The sequence below is a fragment of the Lepidochelys olivacea genome (assembly GCF_965140295.1).
Source record: "Lepidochelys olivacea isolate rLepOli2 genome assembly, chromosome: 7".
NCBI lineage: Eukaryota > Metazoa > Chordata > Testudines > Cheloniidae > Lepidochelys > Lepidochelys olivacea.
This window is the reverse complement of record NC_140417.1, coordinates 124,231,764-124,254,269: the sequence shown is the minus strand read 5'-3', so window position 1 is coordinate 124,254,269 and position 22,506 is coordinate 124,231,764. Positions and strand designations below refer to the sequence as shown.

Here is a 22,506-nt window from a genome sequence, read left to right as displayed (position 1 = left end):
TTAGAGAGACAAGGTGAGTGAGGTAATATCTTTTATTGGACCAATTTGTGGAATCAACACAGCTACAACACTGTTCTTATATGGCATCCATCAATGTACCTATGTGTAAAACTTGAAGGGACAATAAGCTGTTTTTGAGCAAGAGGGAGACCAACATTAGATAAGTCAGAGTAGCAGATAGGGAAATTCTTATGACCTGTAACTTTGAAAACAGTTTAACAAACATTCAGATGTATACAGCCTTCTTTGCCTTAGGAATGAATGTGGGAATTTTCAGGCCAAACCACTTTCCAGGCCAGCATTAAAAGAGGGCAAAAATAGGGCTATATAATGGAAGCTGTCTGCAGTCTTTAACTGTGGAGAGATTGCTCTCTCTTCATAATGAGGCATTAAGTATATCTCATTCAAATTTTGGCGAGTGGGATTTGAGCACTGTGGAGTATAAACACATTCTGTGCTTAAGATGGAAAACTTTCTTAAATTTTAGGCTGTGGAATAATTCCTGTAAGGGAGCAATTGAGAGCCTCATTGCTTGACACTTAGAACTGATCCAGAGACTAATCTAAAATATACTGAGATGGCAATAATTCGGAAGTCCTGGTCTCTCTTGTTTCTACAAGTTGTCTAATCCTACCCAACTAGACACAGGAGGGACTTGACTTCTGATTCATGTACCCCCTGTGTGTAGCCACATAGGAGATGAGGTGATCGGTGTTCCTCTTTTTGTGTCCAAGATACCATCTTGTGCATTAACTGGATGTTCATGTACTTATTTTCATGTTGCCTTATATGTTGGAGAGGAAGGTGAATACTACTGTTAGGAATTGCTTCCTAAGGGGTCTTACGGGAATGACCAATCAAATTATTGTATGCAGTGGTGGTGTAGCCATGTTGGTCCCAGGATACGAGAGAGAAAAGGTGGGTGAGATAACAACTTTTATTGGTCCAACTTCTGTATAGCTTGAAAGTTTGTGTCTCTCATCAACAGAAGTTGGCTCAATAAAAGGTATTCCCTTACCCGCTGCATCTCAGACTACTCTCTGTCCTGCCTAATTTGAAGATGAATCTGTCATCCCATATCCACCTGTACTATTGGGCTAGTAAAAATGCCAAGTAAAACTCCATTATTCCAAGACTGTAATGTCTGTTTTCACAGTACATTTCTTTCTAATGACTGTCATTACTACTAGGATGTCTTTTTTTTTCCTTTCTTTTTCCCCCTCTCCCCCCTCTAGAATATTGTGGAACTTTCTGCTATCCAAACGTTGCCCAATCCCCTTACTTACGGACTGTAGGAGAGAAGCTGTTACCTGGCATTGAGGTGTTGTGGACAGGTAGGAATCATGCTCTTTGAGTTGATTAGTAGTCTTAAATGAACTCAGGCTTTTAGTAAATGATTTTATTGTACCAGTGAAACTACTTTGTTGTTTTTGTGTATGAGTGCTTCTTAACTATACGTAAAGTCCTCTAATTATCCAATTGTACCTCTAGGTCCTAAAGTTGTATCTAAAGACATTCCAGTAGAATCTATTGAAGAAGTTTCTAAGATCATCAGGAGAGCTCCAGTCATCTGGGATAACATTCATGCTAATGATTATGATCAGAAGAGGCTGTTTCTTGGGCCATATAAAGGTCGGTCGACTGAGCTCATCCCTCGACTGAAGGGAGTCCTGACCAATCCAAACTGTGAATTTGAAGCCAATTATGTTGCTATTCACACACTTGCGACTTGGTACAAATCCAACATGAATGGAGTGAGGAAAGATGTGGTGATGAGTAAGTAGATTTGTATGGTTTAACAGTTGATTATCCATTGAGTTGGGACAAGGGAAAGACAACTGGACCAACTTATTATAGGTCTTGTAGAAGTGGTTTTAGTGACCAATCATGGCATATTCTCTTATTCTAATCCCTGCTTCCAGGTGCCAAACTCTCAGAATATATATTGTGCTCCTTTTTGATCTAAGAGGCCTCCTCTCAGATCAAGAAGGATCGGATTTGTAGTCTTTGTTGCTGTACTTCCATGTTGAAGCTGAGGGAGGCTGCAATTTGCTCCATTTTACACATATTGGATGCAGCAGTTCACTTCTGGTTTTTGCAAAATGAGGCTGTGTCTGGCAAAGCTTGGGTTTCCTGGTCTAGCACTCTTATTGAGAGCTTTAAAAAAAAAAAAAAATTGGTATGCAAGATTCCAGATATTTTTATGTGCTGTTTTCTCAACTTTTTCCTTTAGCTGACACTGAAGACAGTACTGTATCAATCCAGATTAAATTGGAAAATGAAGGGAGTGATGAAGATATTGAAACTGATGTCCTGTATAGCCCTCAAATGGCTCTGAAGCTGGCCTTAACAGAGTGGCTGCAGGAGTTTGGAGTACCTCACCAATACAGCAGTGAGTTGAATTCACTTGGTTTTCCTCTGGGCACAGTAGGAATGCTGTCAGACAGGTAGAATGGTTTAGGTTTGGGGCTAAAGGAAATGGTTTTACAAAAGCAAAAATATTTCCATGATTCATTAGGCAGAAATGGAAGTATTATCAAACTTTTTTGTGCAGGAACTGTTAAACCAGGTTCTATTAAAGATGCTCCTGACTCAGCTGAGGAAAGCATCTGTTATGGTGCCAGAAGTTCCAAGAGGCCATTCTGTGTAGAAAAGAGGATCAACAGAGGTCATGCTATCCGATCTGACTGGCCCCAATGCAGTGCACTTCCATAGATACTGAGGGTCTGAGAAAGATCGGGTCTCCCTTGAAGGGGATGTGAGATGACTTAAAACCAATAACAATGTCCCGTGGAAGCTGTTGGATTGATTCCTCTGATGCTCAATGGTGTCCCCTCAGCACAATACGGATGAGTCCTCACTGCAGTAGGAGCCAAATTCTGAGGTAGAGCCCATGGCTCTGTGGGGCCCATTGTTCCTGCCAGACCAGAGCTTGGCATTATAGTTATGTCATTTCTGAGAGAATCAGGGGGATCTCATGATACACCAGCGTGTGACGGACAAAGCGCTTCAGTTGTCCCTTTGGACAGCTCCGTGGTTCAAGTCTTATTAAGGATTTAATCTAACTGGCTTTGGCAGGGAGTGGTGATGAGGCAAAGGCGTCTATCAGTTGCTGCCTCTTCTCCCTATCCTCTCAAAAGACCTACTCTGCCTAAATCCTCAGGCTCAGTAGTGCTACCTGCTGTGAAGGCACTCTCTCCTCTCGTCAGTGATTTTAAAGCATATGCCTGGATTTGAAGAAACTGAGGGACCGTTGTGGGTGGACTCTATTACCCTGGGCTCTAGAGTACTAGAATAAAGGTGCTTGTACACACTTACCCAGCTGCTTTCAAGTGAGTTCTCTATCCTCATGGCAGGGCACACAATATAGTTCTACAGGGCCATACGGACAGAGAACTAATGTTGCTTTAATTGATAACGTTTTTATTCTCACCTTAGTTGCAAATGGTGCTATCAGTGCATAAATATTAACTAGTCTATTTAGAAAGCTGCTTCCGTCCCATTTGTGCCACCAGTCATACATGGAGGGGGAAATCCTCCAATTCAAATGTCTGTCATGGTAGAGCTCTTGAACAGGCTTTATAAATTTGTCAAAGTATATTCTTAGCAGCACTGTAAGGGAGTCACTAATGATGGTTTTACCTTGACAACTGATCATGTATATGAGGGACCTGATCATTCCCCTCTGTTCGGCATTGGTGAGGCCTCATCTGGAGTACTGTGTCAAGTTTGGGGGATTTGATAGCTGCTTTCAACTACCTGAAAGGGGGTTCCAAAGAGGGTGGCTCTAGACTGTTCTCAGTGGTAGCAGATGGCAGAACAAGGAGTAATGGTCTCAAGTTTCAGTGGGGGAGCTTTAGGTTGGATATTAGGAAAAACTTTTTCACTAGGAGGGTGGTGAAGCACTGGAATGCGTTACCTAGGGAGGTGGTGGAATCTTCTTCTTTTGAGGTTTTTAAGGTCAGGCTTGACAAAGCCCTGGCTGGGATGATTTAGTTGGGGTTGGTCCTGCTTCGAGCAGGGGGTTGGACTAGATGACCCCCTGAGGTCCCTTCCAATCCTGATATTCTGTGATATTATTCAGAATTTAGAAAGGTTGATTTGGTGTTAGTAGGGATTGCAGACTTTCAACTTGTTTGTTCTATTCTCAGGTAGGCAAGTGGCCCACAGTGGTGCTAAAACCAGTGTAGTTGATGTGGTGCCTCTGGTTGCACCATCATCTCTAAATGCAACAACTGTGGTTACTACTGTTTACCAAGAGCCCATCATGAGTCAGGGGGCAGCACTGAGCAGTGAGCCACCAGCACTGGTCAAGGAGGAAGAAAAGAAGCAGTCTGATGAGGAGCCAATGGACATGGTGGTGGAAAAACTAGAGGACGCAGACAAGAATGTTAATCAAATACTGACAGATATTGCTGAAGCTAAAATGTCTGAGGAGCTAAAACCAATGGATACTGATAAAGAGAGCATAGCTGAATCTAAGTCCCCAGAGATGTCTATGCAGGAAGACTGTGGTAGTGACGTTGCCCCTATGCAGACGGATGAACAAATGAATAAGGAACAGTTTGTGCCTGGGCCAAACGAGAAGCCTCTCTACACCGTAGAACCAGTGACTCTAGAGGATTTGCAGTTACTTGCTGACTTGTTCTACCTTCCGTATGAACATGGGCCCAAAGGTGCACAGATGCTGAGAGAGTTCCAGTGGCTCAGAGCAAATAGCAGCGTTGTCAGTGTTAATTGTAAAGGAAAGGACTCTGAAAAAGTGAGTGTGACTATGTCTTATTTTTCTTTCCTTAAATCCTAATCCTGAGCTGCATTACACATTTCCTGTAATACAGGGAGATTGTGTCCCTGGAAACTTTCTAGCTGAGTAGATCATGTAGCCCAAAGGCATGCTTTGTGCAGGGGCTGTAGGGGCATGTAAAGATTGCTGGCATTTGACCAGAGAAGCACAATTTGGCCTTCCCTGCTGTAGCAGCGATAGTGAAAGGGTATTGAACAATGGTTGTCGGTCAGAACTGTAATAAAAGAACCTATACAATTTAAAAAAAAAAAAAATGAAGTACAGCATAGTGCAGTTTTTTGTTTAGAGAAGTCTAGTCTCTAGAAGAGTATTTTTGATCTTGTGGATCTTTTGTCTCCTTCAATAGATTGAAGAATGGCGCTCCCGAGCAGCCAAGTTTGAAGAGATGTGTGGATTGGTCATGGGAATGTTCACTCGCCTCTCCAACTGTGCCAACAGGACGATCCTTTATGACATGTACTCCTACGTCTGGGATATCAAGAGTATCATGTCAATGGTGAAGTCTTTTGTGCAGTGGTTAGGTAGGTGCACTGGGAACTGTTTTACACTCAGATAGTGTACCTTTTTTGTTTTTAATTAGCCCACAGAAAAAATATTTCACAAAATGCGTTATTTGTGGCTTATGGTCTTATTAGATCTTCATTAAAATCTTTCCTGCCTCACTATTCTGAAATACTGTTCACTCTACTTTGAATTGGTACTGGTGTTATGAGTAACAGTGTTCAGGCACTGGCGGTTAAATGAAACTTCAGTTTTTTCTTGGGCTAATGAAACTTAAATCTCATCTCTGAAACATAAGCGCTGCCTTTAACTTGCTCTGACTGAATGCACACTGGACTATGCCATGTAACTCCCTTGACACCCTGTTATGTGATTGGAAATGACACTATGAAATGTGACCGCACATCAGCCATCTGCTGCTTGCTCTGTCTCGATAACATTATTGCTGTCTTCAACAGAACAATTGCAGAAGTGACCTTTCAATGGGCCTGGCCAAGAGGAAGCCGATCCTCCCAGCCCTTGCGCATGCGAGCTTTAGCATATAAGGCTATTCTGGTGCAAAATGGTTTGCTTTAACATTTTCCAAATAGTTGATTTTTGGCAAAGGGTGGAAATTGGAGAGCTCTGTAAGTCAGCTTTTGTCCAGATTTAATCTGAGACTTTTAAACAGAGCTTGAAAGACATTTTTTGTTTGCAGCTTTTTTTTTTTTGCTGAAACATGTTTTTGGGGATCCTAAGTTGGCAGATAGCACCAGCATGGCCTGGGTTCTTCTAGTGACCTCATTTTACTTTCAGGTTTCAATCCAACTGTAAGGAATATGCTGTGGACTTGCTTGATATACACAGCAGGCCGCAAAGCTGATGGTCTCACGTCACAATTTTTGTAGCTGTCACAAACCTCACAGTGGATAACCATTACACAGCCTTTGTCTAGTTCTAGTGTTTCAGTTGTTCTTAAATCCTACTAACTTGTAGATAAGTTTAAATAATTTATAACTTAGAGACAGAGAAGACCTCACCGGTTATCAAATCAACTCAGCTAGGGCAAGGTGAAGTTCACTTGCACTTTGTGCAGTTGAAATATCCACTGATCGCTCGAGATATGAATAGTTTTAAAAAGAGGTGAGCAAATATCAGCCTTTTACCATGTAAAGGGAGCAAAAAATTAATAAGTGTAAGGTCTTTGAAAAGAGACTGGTAGTATTTAGTGCATTGTTAACATGCCTCTATCCTCATGCAGCTGAAAAGCTTGACTTAATGATTCCTTAACCTGTAAGATGCAAAAATGCTTAGTATTGTTACTCTGACTTTACATTGAGATGTAAACAGAAAGTAGTCTTTCTTTAATAGCTCAATTATTTGTTTAAAAACCTAGGCCAACATTTTCTAAAGCGGTCATCTGAGTTTTGGCTGCTTTAAGTTTCCAATTTGTGACCCCTTGGGCCTGATTTATCAAAGTTACTAAGCATCTGCTGCTCCCAATGACTGTAGCTGAAGTCGTGAATTATTTTTTTTGCCTTTTGAAAATCTGATCTAAGCTGTCTCAAGTTATGCACTCAAAAATTGGGGCAATCCACATCAGGAGTCACTTCTGCAAATATTAGCCCTGTTCAATCTCAGTCCCAAAACTTGTCTCAAGTAGCCAGAAGACCTCGTAAGAGTTCTGACTGTTGGACAGGCTGATTCCCAGGCCCCGGGAATGTGGTTTGGGAGAGGAGATAGTTCAGTCTCCTCATTCTTTTTTATTTTATTTGTTTGTTTTAATTTTACAGTAGTTTCAAAAATGAGTAGATGAGGAAAATCTTCAGCAGGAATACATTTCTACAGCGCTTGTGAATATAGCTTATGTAGGTTAAATACACTGAACCAAATTAGTTCCCACAATGGTGTGTTCAATGGGCCACTGAACGTTCATTTTCTTCACCTCTCCTTCCAGTCCAGCTAGCATTCAGTCCCTTTAAATAGTGTGGTTGTACAGTACTATGGATTACTAATGCCTTCTATTGTCTTCTTCCCCACTGTGTACAGATGGGAGAATCCTCAGCACAAGTTTCTACTGCTATTGGATGGACAGCGCCAGATGTTCGCAGCGCGTCGTCATTAATTAGTTAAAATGGAAAGGTTTTGTCTGTGAGGCAGCTCAGATAGATTAGATGTGCACTAGGCATGAACTGAAGTCACATTTGCGCAGCGACTAAGGCATTAACTATGTTTTTCATTTACACAGCTCTTCATTCACGCAGCTCTTTACTGTAATAATTGGAAGTGCTAGTTATGTTGTAGTCTCAAAGGAGAGACAAATACTGTCTTCCAAGTTAATGACTAAACCTTATAGTAGTAAAGGGTATCTTTTTACATCAGACATTCAGATGTGGGAGCAAGCTAAACTTAAATCCTGATATTTGGATTATTTTCTAAATTTGTCATACTAAATAAATCTGTTTAAAAATTATTATTAAACTATCGTATGTCAAACTTGGTACATTTTGGGACTCTCTGACTAGCACAACATAATTGACTGTATTGATCTGAGACTGTTACTTGAACAGGAGGTAGATTGCTGTCCACAAAAGGAAAAGAACTTTTGCGCTGCTTATCTTATCAGAAAACTAGGCAGGTAATTGTAATCCCTACGCCAAACATTCACCTAATCTTGCCCTCTCTCAAAAATATCTATGTTAATTGGTGTTAAAGGCTGTAATGCTTGGCTAATGGAACAGTTTTAAATGCTAAACTTGCTGATTAAAGTAGAGTTTCCAGTACTTAATACATATTCTAAGCTGAGCGTTTTAATGGGCCTCATGTGGTTGGTTGGTAGGAAGCCTAGTGTGACTGACATGCTTGAGGAGGAAGAAATAAGATGCTAAAAGCAAGAATAAAACTGTTCTGCTCAACGATTCTTTATTAATTTCAGTCAAACTGTGAATTCATTGCAGTTAACTTACTGGCCTCTTCAGCATGTCAGTAGCACTGTAAATACATGGTCCAGAACTGAGCTAAGTTGGCCTTTCTAGTCTGTTGCAATGAGGCCACTGTTCCATACAGCTGTCTTAAGTGAGTCAGACCATTCCATGAATTTTTTTACCAACCCTAGTTTTCTGACAAGATTAAAACAAATAATACTAAAATGTGACTTCAGACAGGTCCAATTTTTTCAAGGGGCTGTGGTAATGGAATTTGTCTTGTATTATCTGTTTGATGAAATTTGCAATAGTAGCTATTAACCAGGCCATATTGCTTCCAAAATGTCCTCTTCACTAAGGACATGATGCTTCTGCCATAAATGTACAGGCAAAAGAATGTACAAAACAGGTCTGGGAAGCTTATATCATTGCACAGATCTCATGCCTCCCGGTGTGGGATGAGGTGTATTATTGGCTTTTTAAATACTTACTTGTCTGCTCGTTAGCCCATTATCTGAAAACAGTAACATAGATATTGCATTTTATTTATCCATTAAGGGCATGAGCACTTAGAATTTTTACAAATTGTACAACATTATTACCGCCTCCCCCAAAGTCCTGGATTATAGCTCAGTTAGAGAGCTTTTTCCACAAAGTGTATGTTAGCTTTTTGGACATGTTAGACCCCCCCAGGAAATCCCCCTTCTCGTAACGTTCTCCGCTTGGATCTGATCTCAACAGGGTGTCGTAGTCAATCTTCAGCACAGTTCTTAAGTGGAGACCAAGAACCCTGGGCCTTTAGAGGTGGTCTAGCAGGAGAGTTCCAGGTATCAATATGACTTCACAACTGAATGACATTTTCTTTGTTTTATGAGAAACCTTTTGTTGCACAACAGAGGTCTGGAAGGATTGGTCTGCCGAAGGCTTTCTGGTCCAAAGTCCAATTAGCCTTACAGCTTGGTTTTAAAATAATTTTCCTCCCCTTTCCACAGTAATTTCTCAAGGAGATGCTGCGTGTCCCATGCGCCCGCGAAGCGCAGCGGCTTTAGTTGTACATTTCACATTGTTTCTTTGCAGGTCGCACAGCGTTTTTATCTGCGCCCGCAATTGCACAATGCGCGCATGCTTGTCTGCCAATGGGAATTCCATGAGCAAGAGAGTGTCACTGACACAAGTTTTGATTCTTCTCTAAACAAAGTTGTAGCTCATTTACTGGAAGGTTTCAATTGGAGAATATTCTTAAACCTCTGTTCACCATGTTCGAATTTGTTCATGGATTTTTCAAGTGCTGTACTTTTTCCCCCTCACAGGTGCTCTGCGCGCAGCAAATAGAATCAGCGCATTGCTTTTGGGATAAAGTGTCTCCTCTGGCCAGTTAACCCTCTTCAGACCAAACCTTTCCTCCTGACATGCTATGTTCTTACACAGAGACAGTGTAGATATGATTGGTATAAGTATGTTAAAGCAGAAATGAGCTTAACATAAACACCGTTAATGTGCTGTTACAATTGCATATTTTAAAACACCAATTGGATAATTCCTATTCAGATAATAAGGTCTTTGTATTTGTAAAGCATACCAACCCCACCATCTGGGGTGCCTGCAGTAGCAAATGTTAATTTGGGAGTCTGCAGTGCACATGCCAGAGTGCGATGTCTCTGTTGCCTTTCAAACACTCATATTAAGTCTTTTGTTTTCACAGCGTTTGCTGCCTATTGATGGGGCAAATGACCTCTTTTTTCAGCCACCTCCGTTGACGCCAACTTCCAAGGTTTACACTATCAGACCCTACTTTCCAAAAGATGAGGTAACCTCTGACGTTAATGAACATTACTGTTCAGCACTGGTTCCATTGGCTGTTATGCTGCCCCAACTGGCTCTATTCCCTTGGTTAATAATATGCTGCTTTTACGTATCGATTTCTAAGAGCAGTTCATGTACTAGTAAGCCTCCTAATCTTCCTGTGAGATGCAAGTGTCCTTGTTTGTAGATTGGGGGGAACTGAGGTAGAAAGGTGAAATGACTCTCCCAAAGTCACACAACAAGTCACTCTCAGCACCAAGTCTACAATACATAAATCCAGACACTAGTCACCTTTTCTAGCCACTAGCCCATTCTCCTTCTCTAAAATGAAAACTAAGTGATAAGCTATTGCAGGATTTCTTTGGCAGTGTATGTAATATAATGTGCTGTAAGTTAATCTTTTTAGCGACTGCATATATATATATATATATATATATATACACCCAAAGTATGCACTTGATGGTCAGTCTGGGAAGTGCCACTGAATTTCAGCTTCTGCATAACAGAATTACTTGGGGAGCTCATCACTGCTGGTTAGCTGCTCTTCCTGGTTTGTAGACTTACAAAGTAAGCACTCGGATTTTCTTTAAAGTGCTTAACTTAGCTTCAGGTTTGTTTTTTTTTTTTCTTTTCCCCTCAAGGAGTGGCTTCTAAATGGGATTTGAGGCTGTCATTCTCAAATAAGTCTTATACTGTAAGTTTACACTGCTTTAGTGCCTTTCCGATAAAGGTGTTTCCCTATGTCCCGAACAGCCCTATAATCTAAGGCCTTGTCTAAACACGATTACACTGCCTTAACTAAAGGTGTGATTTAATTGGTATAAAGAAAGGAGGACTTGTGGCACCTTCGAGACTAACCAATTTATTTGAGCATAAGCTTTTGTGAGCTGCAGCTCACTTCATCGGATGTATGCAGTGGAAAATACAGTGGGGAGATTTTATATATACACAGAGAACATGAAACAATGGGTGTTACCATACACACTGTAACCAGAGTGATCAGGTAGCAGTGCTGCTGGTAATAGCTCATGTTACCTGATCACTCTCGTTACAGTGTGTATGGTAACACCCATTGTTTCATGTTCTCTGTGTATATAAAATCTCCCCACTGTATTTTCCACTACATGCATCCAATGAAGTGAGCTGTAGCTCAAAAAGCTTATGCTCAACTAAATTTACTAGTCTCTAAGGTGCCACAAGTCCTCCTTTTCAGTTTACGGATACAGACTAACACGACTGCTACTCTGAAACCTGTCATTAATTGGTATAGTTAAACCAGTGCAAACCATTGTGTGGACATACGTGTATCTGTTTAAAAATATTTACATTGGTTTCATTTACACTCTTGTATTGTCTGATGCAAGCTAAAGTGAGAAGCCAGGTTCTAACTGAAAAAAGAAGGAACACACAGGGCTTTGCACAAGTTTAATTGAATCTTTAGGGGTGGAATTTAATCATCTAAGTGACTTAGGATCACAGGCCCCGTTGACTTTCAGTGAGACTCATTCCCCTAAGTCCCTTAGCCAGATTTGAAAATCCCAACCTAAAATTATACCTTTAGTAAAACTGACACAAATTTTTGCATAGGCCATACCTAAGGCATGCTGTCACAAAGAGTACAAGTTTTGGAGAGGGAGAATCTGATTATTAAGAAAAAGGGTGAAGACTCATCATTTAGTCAACTTGTATTCAAACAAAAACCTAGTATATGCCATTTAAAATGTCTGATTCTATAAATAGGTTAGCTTTTCAAATAGAGAAATTCTGCTTCTGCTGCTGAAGGGCAGTAACTCCTTAATATGAAGGAATCTGTCAGGACATATCCAGCCCTGCAGAAGTACCTTGTTTTGGTTGAATATGAAACATCCCTGTAGCTATTTAACATTACAGCCTGTTAAATATACCCAGAGAGCAGTTAGTAATTAATGAGCATGTTTAATGCTCTTCATGGTTGAGACAGATGTTGACCTGATCTTCAGCATTCCTTTCCTGTTAGAAGCATTGTGGGTGTGAGGTTTTTTGAGGCAGAGTTTTAACTAGTTGCAAGAAAGATCCTTGAAGAGTCTTTAACAGATAAAAAATGCTTTACATGCATCCATGCAACCAAACTGCATATTGAAACTTGTTTCACAGTGGAGAACTTATTAATAAACTCTCTCTAAGGCAAAATTGCTAATCAGTGTGTTTATCTTAAATAAAAGGGTGTTTTGGAATTAGAAAAATAATCATTCTATGTCTGTTTTTAGGCATCGGTGTATAAGATTTGCAGAGAGATGTATGATGATGGAGCTGATCAACCTTTCCATAGTCAGCCAGACTTAATTGGAGACAAGTATGTAGGACATCCTTACTTTTAAAATTTGCATGTATGTCTGCAGCCATTGTAATTCTGGTGTGCTGATATTTATGTAACATCAACAGTGTGCTGAGTGCTTTATGGGTCTCTGCACTGAAGAGTTTTCTGTGTAAATAAAGCATAGATAATTGAAGAAATGGTGAAACAAACACAAAATAGCAGAGTGGTAATAGATGGGTTTTTTGTTCGCTTGTTTTCTTTCTATTCCACAGCTGTAGTTTTCAGAGAAGTGGGGCTGAGTTAGGGTTTATGGGCCTCTTGGAAGAAGCTTGTGTTCAGAAGTGGTTTGTAGGAGAAAGCAGAGATGCCATGGACTAGCTCCTAGAAGGTTGTGGTAGGGCATAAGATTGAATGGAAAGGAAAATAGATGGGATAAAAGGAAAAGTGTAAAGATGGGAGAAGAGACAAAACTACACTCCAGAGTGGACTACCACTCCTTTTTCACTTCAGCTTCTGAAAAGTATAATTGAATGGCAGTCAGACTTCCAAGACAGTAGTTGTTACTCCATTTATGCTCAAATACCTGTTTTATTGAAGGTTTTACTTCCAACTCGTCTCTGTACATTTCCCCGGTGTAGACATTCTCAGCAGTGGGTCAGCTGAACTGGTGGTAGCACCCGTGAGAATTCAAGTATAAACAAGGTTCCTGCAAATTGACCTTTTATCAGTTTATGATTCGATATACTTGCAGCTGCTTTAAAGTGGTGGGCCTTCTACACTAGGGCTTCCACTGGTTCAGATCTAGTGATAGCACTGGTGGGAGTTTTCTTTAACATCCTGGATGTAAATGTGGTTTTAGTTATCCCCTGTCCTTTTTGCTTCAGCTTCCTTTCAGAGTCTTGTTTTATATTGTGTTTAAATACCTGAGTTTGTCTTGTAAAACATTCTACTAGCCATCAACTATCTTTTTAAGGTACATAAATGTATTTTATAAAAATGTGAGGTGCATCACAGATGAAGATAAGATGCACTCTCCACACCACAGCCTAAATACTAGATGAAGAAATGACAAGTGAGATGAAAGCAGAAGGGAAGACTGAGCTTTTTAGTTTCTTGAGCATGAGCTATTTGAGTTCTTCCCATCTTGTTAATGTTTTGATTTATTGAAGTAATGGGGGCAGCTCTATCGTGGGGGACAGGAAGAGATGAGTAGAAATGGGATAAAAAAGAAGGAAGAAGGAATGGTGGGGAGCGGCATGGACATGTCTGCAGGAACTATTGGAACGGGTTGAAAGAGATGGTTTACTGCAACTAATCAGAAGAAAGGAGAGTTACGTTGCAGACTGTAGGTCTGCTGGCAGGACATGTCACTAGAAGGTTCTATTATTGTTCCCTCAGCTCCATAACTATGGGAAGGGTGGGCTCACTGGGGCCCTGGCAGGAGGAAGCCTGTCCATTGCAATGGAATGGCAGCTGGATCTTAATCCCCTTTCTGAGCTCATGGCCTGAGCACTTCATATTTGATTTTCTACATCTTCATAGCTGCACTCGCAATTTGTGCAAAGTGGTGGTGATTACACATGCACTATGGAAAATGTGGTCCTAAGTGACTGAGTAGATCAGTGCCTTCATCTTCCACCCTGGTATAATGACTCTCCTTCCTTGTGTACAGTATCCTCACTATTAACCTACAAAGACAATACCTAGTTTGAAGTGACTTGTTGCTTTGTTTCTGTGGTGAACTCACCAGATACTGCTCTCCTCTCTGCAGGTTAGTGGGAGGCCTGCTTTCCCTCAGTCTGGATTACTGCTTTGTCCTTGAAGATGAGGATGGCATATGTGGCTATGCTTTGGGCACTGTTGATGTAACACCCTTCATTAAAAAATGCAAAATTTCTTGGATCCCTTTTATGCAGGAAAAGTACAGTAAGCCGAATGGTGATAAAGAACTGTCTGAAGCAGAGGTTAGTAGTCCCATGAGACTGGAATTATGCTGAACGTTACAATCCTGTTTTTTAAAGAGGTATTTGTTATCCACTTGCCTTATGCGCTTTCTCATCATTAGAACAGCACGCTTCGATCTGTGGAAGCATTTATACCATGCCTATCCTCCTCTGAGACTGCCCTGCCTCCAGCTCTAACATTCAAATCTAAGAGTTGTTAATGCACATCAGTTGTGACAGCAGCATGTAAGGTGGGGGAGGGCCTCTTGTTTGACATGGCTTAGGTCCTAGGCACAACCTTGAACTGCTCATGGAGAGGAATAGAAAATCAGCACATGCTTCAGAGAACTGGTATAATGTGCTCCTTGTGTGGTACAGCTATGCAGATGGTCAGAATGCAACTATGCAGATGGACCATAGCAAGGTCCACACTGGAGAGATCTGGTATCTTTATCAGATGCGGGTAAGACATTGATCATCAGCTACATTCAGAAGTCAAGGGCCAGCCTGGGAATCCAAAAGCAACCTAAATGAAGTGCAGACAAAACCCTTCAATAGAGGCAGGCAACACCCTGCTATCTAGTAGCCTTCCTGTTGCCTCTACCAGCATTACCTTAATCTTGTTTGGATTGAGTGTGTTTACTGTAACTTCCTATTGTGGTTAGAGGTACTAGAAGAGCATCAAGGAAACACCCTTGATGCCTATCATCCACATAATCATAGCACCATCATGCAGATCACCTCACTATGTCCCCAAGCTTCTAGAGACTCAGGTTAAATAGTAGAGGTGTCAATAGACCCCTACATGAAAACCCTCAAAGCAGATAAGCAGTTACCAACGTCACCGTCTATCATTTGTCTGTGGAAAATTGAATCACTTGAACCATTCTTGTCTACTCTAGGGTCCTCTGAGTCATCAGAACTTCATGGATGGTATCAAAGGTTGCCGAATGGTAAAGGAATAGTCTACTACCAAGATCAGTGCAGTCTCTGGCATACCCTAACTGAACCAACAAACAGTCCAGTGCTCAAGCTCCCTCAGTAAAGCTGGCTGGAAATGGGAGGGGAACATACATATCCTCTTCTGACACAGATCTGTAATACAAAAATGCCATCTGCACACCCGATCCAATTGACCTTGCCTGCAAAATAGAGAATACTGTTTGCTGTGAGGAGTTTCATTTCTAAACAGCTGTATACTCTGTAGAATGGGTTTGATTAGAAACTGTCTTGATTATTTCCTCTCCTATTCTTGAGGGTAGGCTGTGTCTGGGAAGGTGGTGCTCCAGTTTATGCACTAAGCCTGCAGAGTGGAGACTTCATGTCTTGACTGTTCTGGAGTCTCTAATCTCTGCTGTTGTGATGTATTAAGTTTCAACCTTGAGCATTTGATCCATTTAAAACTAGATGGCGCAAAGCACTAGTAGAGGACAGGTTTTGCGTTTCCAGAAGATTAAAACCAAATTTGGTGTCTTGCTCTCTTTACCAGTGGACCAACTTCAGATAGCAAATTCTTCAGTTGGTGAGGCCACCCCACTCACAATTGCATGGTGTGCTGCACTTAATCTTCCTGTAACAGCTCACAGGGCAGTGAAGCCCCTCCAAGACGCATACAAAGGCAGCTGTCTTGGAGTATCGGGAAAGGAAGTGCTGCTTCCCAGGACAGAATGGGTTTGTTTCCCTTTACAGATTCCCACCTTTTTAGTGATATCTTGGATTCCATGTTGGCCGACATCAGAAGAGTGTTTCTTCCATTCACAGCTTCTTAGACAGTTTGATCCAAAGTGTTCAGCCTTCTTGAAGACCTTTTCAGTTATGCACTTCCCAAATCAAATACCTCCTGAAGACCAAACTTTATGCAGGTAATGGATCCTCTTGTAAACAAGGAGACAAACCCAGATCCACCCAGTCTTACTGCCCTTTGCCTATTTTGGGATTTCCCTTCCAGACTACAGTCTGAGAGGTAGACTCTTTTCCCACTGAGCACATTGGATAGATGGTCTTCTCTCTGAACATGAGCTGCTACAGTGTCCTTGTTCCTCTCACTCATCAAACTGTTCTCATTTCTCCTTTCTAAACCTTTTTAATTCAAAAAAGAGGGCATGTCCTATCTTTGCCCACTTAATTTAACTGCTACATGTTTTTAATGTCTATCCCTTGACCATCTGGTTCAGAAGCATACTTGAGTTAGCTGTGGTAAAGAAAAGACCAAGGAGAAAAAGGTTCATTCTAAGCCTGATGTGGTTCAACCAGTTTGTGAAGTAGCAACAATTCTGACTGGAGACCTTGCATGCCATTTTGGTAGCTTAGGAGTCACTTAGATATCTATAGACTTGAGGGACACATATTTAGACTTCCCCTCCATTGAAATCCATCAGTGACTTTTGCAAATCACCCTGCACAATCCCTACTGCTGTTATTACTCCCAGGCTTTCGTTGCTGACATACTCCAGCCCATGACTATAGTCATGATGCTTCTTTCTGTTGTTCTTTACTTGGAAAGCTAGCTCACTTGAGCAAGTGTCAAGGGAAGATCTTAGAATACAGTGACCAGGGAAAGGGGAAGCTGACTACATTTCAGGTATCAGGCCCTGTCCTCTTGTTTCAGCTTCTGCACTGTCTCCTTTGAGGATGCTCCTCTCCCTCCTGGACTGCATGGTGTCCTGTTATGACCTGATTTCATGGGCACAGGACTGCTGGGAACTGCAACAGCTGGTGATTGCTGCTCTGAGGATCAGCAAAGATGACTTGGGCTGTGTCCCCATTATCTGTGGGTCAGGTCCTCTCTGAGATGATTGCATGACCACTGGACCCTTCTGCACAAAGTTCCCAGACTGCAGATTACAGTAGATGTAAGCCTTGAGGAATAGGACATACTCAACAGAATGGCATTATGCCATGGGCAGTGTCTTGGAGATAAATGTACTAGTACTAAGTGCTGGGTGACTGACTGTCATTAAGATCAGTGCAGAGGTTGCCACGTTCTGATCAGGATGGACAATATGGCATTGGTGGCTTATCTCAGTCACCACTGAGGCAGCAGGAGCAAGATCCTAGCAATGGAATCAAATCTGACTTAGATAGGCAGGAACTTTCTGGACCTTTGTGTTTCTGGAAATCCAACATTGGAGTGAATTGACTGGCATGCAGCAGGTTTCTCCCAGGGGAGTGCTCTCTAAAGACTCATCTTTTAGATGACAGTGGACGCAAAGGAGCCCAGGTACTGCAGCAGGTAATCAGACAGAAGCTTTAGTGCAGGATGTATTTTTGTTAGATGCTTACACCTTCCCTCAGCTTCTACCGATCTGGAAAGCATTGAACACATTAGGTCTCCTGATCCATGTTATACCACACTGGCTGAGAAAAATTTGGTTAGCAGATTTCTTGGCCCTGTCCAGAAGACCAGCATCCCTGTCCCTGTAGCTGCTTGTTTGGAGGCCTGTGACGCACCCCAGCCCAGGTGCTTTGAAGCTCTTGGTGTGTGACAGGACACGACTGAAGGAGGTGGAGGAATTGAATAGGGCGGCCTTTGCCATGATGTACTCCAGGAGGAAAAACTATTTTGCTTAAAATGAGATGTGTGGGATGTCTCCCCAGTTGGTGTAGAAAGCAGGGAACTTCAGCCAGGAATGCCTTCTCTCCATTTCTGCAAGAAATATTTAAGGATGTTTCAACTTCCTGGAGGTCCTGTCTTTCCCCATCAGCACATTAAGGGATCCAGTGAGAAAAATGATTTTCCAAGGGGGTTTCCTAGTGTTCCTCCAGGACAGTAGTTTTCCATCGATAGCCTAGCTTCCTCTTTGATGGTGATGTCAGAATTTCACTTCCAGATGTCTTCCTTCCCAGCTGAAAACTAGAAAAGATCTGGGTTGACTTAGGGGCCTTAGGATTTACCTGCTCTGATCCCAATCCTTTGGGAAGTTATTTGCCTTGTTCATACTCTGAGAGTTGCAGGAAAGGACTTGGGGCCTATAGAAGGGTTGTTTTAGTGAATGGGTCAGCACTTATATCTGAGAAGCTTGTGTGTCAGCTGAAGTGCAAGGCTTGCTGCACTAAGCCTGTAGCTGCATCCTGGGCAGAGTGGCACCAGGCTTGAGTGAGTGAACTTTTCAAGACTGCCATGTGATACTGCACATCCAGAATGTAAGAATTATCAGCCAGTGCTGCCACTGGGTGGAGAGTGCTCTACTCTTAGATTCCTCAAGGAGTGTTCCTTTCCAAGAGGATGGTACTCTCCCTGTTTCACATTTCCTGTCCATCAGCAGCCTTCCAGTTGTATCTTCCTCTACTTGCAAAGACTGCTAGACAGAAGCCCTGAAGTTGCGCCTTGAGCCCAAAACAGTCAAATTTTGCTCCTTGCCTGTTAATCCTTTTGATTACCCATTACACTGCACTTGTTGCTCTAAATACTGGTTACATTTTTTCCCCTTGCAAGTGGATATTGTTCCCCCTGTATGAGAAAACAAATTCTTGTTGGGCTTTGTTTTGTAAAGTAGATTAATTTCAGGTTTCAGAGTAGCAGCCATGTTAGTCTGTATTCGCAAAAAGAAAAGGAGTACTAGTGGCACCTTAAACTAAACAATTAAAGTAGATTAAGTGTTACCATAATATGTAATCTGAGATGCATTTCTACTTTGCCACCACTGCCACACTTCAGTGTGGTATAAATAAAAGTTCTGAGTGCGCCTAAGGGCGAGGGACTTCAGATGATCTCTACTAGTAGATCTCTTCCCTACTGTCACTGTACCAGTACCTAAATTTCACTAATGGTGAGGTCATCTTCTAAAATTCTTGTCCAACTTCCTGGTAGGACTGATGGAATCTCCTCCTTTTATGGAGTAGATCAGCTGAGCAGTGTAATTTTGTACAGTGCTTGTTATTTTTGTCTTTCCAACATTAATACAGCCTTAGGTATTTGCCTGACCATTTTACCCACTGCTAGAATTCAGATCTTTGCTACCTTGGTTTCATTTTTAACTGATTGGAATTCAGACTCCTGAAAAGAGAACTTTCTTTTATTTTTAAACAGCTGGTTTATTTTCCTGTGTCAAGAGGATGAAAGTAAAAGGCTAACTAGCACTAATTACAAGATTCAGTGAATGGTAATTTAATGCAAATTCTTAAGGCTTGTTTTTGCTTTAGGCAGGTATATCTGAAGTGCCTGGTCTCTGCTGATTTATGTGTGATGCTCTTAGAGGCATAAAGCCCTGAACAAAACAGCCCACATCAGCAAAAGTGATCATGATTAAAAGACTGTGTTCCTTTCTGTCCTCTTTAGAAAATAATGTTGAGTTTCCATGAAGAGCAGGAAGTATTGCCAGAGACATTCCTTGCCAACTTCCCGTCGCTGATAAAGATAGACATCCACAAAAAAGTGACTGACCCGAGTGTGGCCAAAAGCATGATGGCCTGCTTGCTGTCCTCTCTGAAAGCTAATGGTGAGATTTTTGCACTTGGAATTGTTGAGGGCTGCTCTGGGTACTGTGATTTAAGAATGACCACAGCACTTCAGCCCGTTGGTGCTAGCCAAATTGGGAGTTCTGGGGGTGGTGCCAATGCATTTTGCGTTCACATGTTGGTCTGCGAGATCTGATTTCTGCAAAGTTGGCACATGAGGTTGTTTATAAGTTGCTTTCACATTCTAGCTCTAATGCTACTGTCTATCTTCTGTAAAAGATACTATCGTAGCCAACGTTTTGCAAATTAGGAAATGGGAAGAACTGAGGGAGCAGTTTGGCTAACTGAGGTCCCCAGCAGCCACACAAATATTTATATTTCCCCAACTGAAATCTGCAAAGCCATTTCCGAAGTATGATAGTATGCTGAGATCTTCCTTCTTGAATGCTGGAGGCACTTGGCCTTTTGCCTCACTGCATACCTGAGGCTTGCAGTTCTCTTGAACTATTCACATGCTCTTTTGTGGTGCTGATCTCTCAGCCTGAGCTTTGGGATGTTTTCATGTGAAGTAGGCCTGTAGAGGCAATTTGACTACAAACTGATAGGCTGCAGTCTACAAGCCAGCAAGACAAACGTACAGTCTCTTTGTGGAGCGGTATCAGCTATGTTACCATAAATCCAGCCTCTGTTTCTGGTAATAGATATACCAGGTATGGCACTGGTTCAGTGATTTGATCGGTTTTAAATGTTAAAAAAATGGAAAAGAATCTAACCATGTTTGCAGAGTTTGGGTCTTTTTGTTACAATAACTCTTCTCCTCCCACCCTACCCCCTTTTTTCTTCTTCAGGCTCCCGTGGGGCTTTTTGTGAAGTGAGACCAGATGATAAAAGAATCCTGGAATTTTACAGCAAGCTGGGTTGTTTTGAAATAGCTAAAATGGAGGGATTTCCAAAGGATGTTGTTATCCTTGGAAGGAGCCTGTGAAGTCCTTGACAATGAACTGTTCTAATACTGTAGTCCCTTAACAGCTGAGTGGGTGGTGGTGGGGATCTTCATATGGTCTAACTGCACAAACGCAGCAGTCAGCCCACCTGCTGGAAGGGGCTATGTGAAAATCCACCCATCACAGATTTCAAACGTTAACTTGCTGGATGAAGAGAGTGCTGCTGAAAACCCAGTTCTGAAAAAGAGAAACCTTGTTGTCATCCTTTCCTGGTCTTGCGTGAAGTGCCAAGGAATCTTGCGTGGGCTGTATCCTCTGGGAAAAGCCCTCCCCCCTTCCTGCCCAGTGATGTGGTTGGTAGCAGTTCTTTGCATCCATATATGCAGTTAGCAGAATGGTGCTCTTTATCTGGAGTAACTATTAAGATCTGATTTTCTTTTTCCCTGTGTCATACCGCAGGGTGCGAGGAAGGAGGGGTGTAGTTGGGGTACTTCATGTTGCAGAGATGGGAAGAATTACTTGTGTCAGTCAGCAAATTTAAAGACCGGTATTGACGGTTCTGTTTATGGCTATCTTTATGCTTGTTTATAAGACAGTGACTAGTTGTCACTGCTAATGACCATTGGTTCAGGCTTTGTGCTTTGTAGGGACAAATGTGCAGTTGTCTGTGGCAAAAGTCACTAATGACAGACTTGTAAATGTCAGTGTATATAAACTAGCTGTATGCTTAATAACTTCTTTGTGTTTACTGGTTTTGTAATTTTTTTTCTTCTGAAAAGTGAAATGGTATTGGTCCAAGATGGCACTTTTGAATAACGTAAAACCACAATGGTGAATGAATCTGTCCTCAGTGTTGGCTTTTTCTACAGTGCCTCATACCCACAGCTGGAAACTGACCATGTTGGGTAAGAGATGCTGATCCAGAAGGATCATTCCTTCAGAGGACAGACAGTTCTGTTGCAAGGCTGCCACTGCCTGGTGCTATCATCATTCTCCTGGAACTGAAACAGCGATTCAGTGGGAGGCCTGCTGAACCTGTTAATTTTGGTGGCGGTCTCAAAGAAGAGGTGGATGGAGGAAGTGAGAAGGAACTGGTCCATGGTCAGGATTGGTCTTCGGATCAGTCTCCTGTTTCAAAGACTGTTCATACTGGTTTGACTAAATCAGGGTCTTCAAATCCTGCATGTTTGTATCAAAGATTTTTTGTAGAAGAAACACCACAATAAGCACATTTTTACAAATTATTTAAATGGTTACCTAATTAATGTAACTGCAGATATTCCAAGAGTTTAATGTTTTTACCCAGATCTGATGTATTTGACTAATGTGATGGAGTCAGCATGGTTAGGGGATCTGGTAGTGAGGTAGTCGCACTATTTGTGGGGGTTATTGATTTTTCTGTAGAAGCCCTGTGTTCCAGAGATGTAATTGGCCAATAATATACACTTTACATTACATTACCTTACTGATTTCACCTGCTACCATCAACTGTGTTTAACTTCCTTCTTTTTAAATGTCCCTCTTGGTTTTGGTGGTGAACAAAAGACATTCAGGTCCTTATTAAAGCTCCCATCTGTGTAGCTTTAAAGAAATTTTACAAGCTGTAACAAATGGCATTAGACTGCAGTATTGTCTGCAACCTGTAAGGAGAAGCTAATGTTTGGCCTTCCAGTGCAGTCACATAGGATATTTTCTTTTTCAGAATGTGAATAATTTTTTAATTCAATAGTGAAGTATTTAAGTTTAAACAAGTTCATTTCATTTACAGAGAGAGGTATAGGGTCACGCTATGGGATCTTATGTAAATCAGAGCTGAATGTCACTAGTTTTAATACAGCTTTGAGTAAGTAGCTGGTCCCTTGGTTTATCAAGTGGAAGAGTGGTTGTGTTTTTTTTTCCCTTTTCTTTTTTTAAT

The 22,506-nt window shown here is 41.6% G+C and overlaps 1 protein-coding gene across 2 annotated transcripts in view; it reads left to right on the top strand.

Annotated features, from left to right (window-relative positions):
• Positions 1-21,325, top strand: part of OGA (O-GlcNAcase) — a 39,069-nt gene extending 17,744 nt beyond the window's left edge. For both annotated transcript variants that reach the window (XM_084635637.1, XM_084635638.1), the window contains exons 6-16: positions 1,236-1,334; positions 1,492-1,776; positions 2,234-2,392; positions 4,152-4,762; positions 5,151-5,325; positions 8,950-9,035; positions 9,911-10,015; positions 12,258-12,343; positions 14,079-14,271; positions 19,529-19,688; positions 20,496-21,325. In XM_084635637.1, coding sequence (XP_084491763.1) covers positions 1,236-1,334; positions 1,492-1,776; positions 2,234-2,392; positions 4,152-4,762; positions 5,151-5,325; positions 8,950-9,035; positions 9,911-10,015; positions 12,258-12,343; positions 14,079-14,271; positions 19,529-19,688; positions 20,496-20,632 — 2,096 coding nt within the window. In that variant the 3' untranslated portion in view covers positions 20,633-21,325. The remainder of the gene's footprint in view (positions 1-1,235; positions 1,335-1,491; positions 1,777-2,233; positions 2,393-4,151; positions 4,763-5,150; positions 5,326-8,949; positions 9,036-9,910; positions 10,016-12,257; positions 12,344-14,078; positions 14,272-19,528; positions 19,689-20,495) is intronic.
• Positions 21,326-22,506: the final 1,181 nt, after the last annotated feature.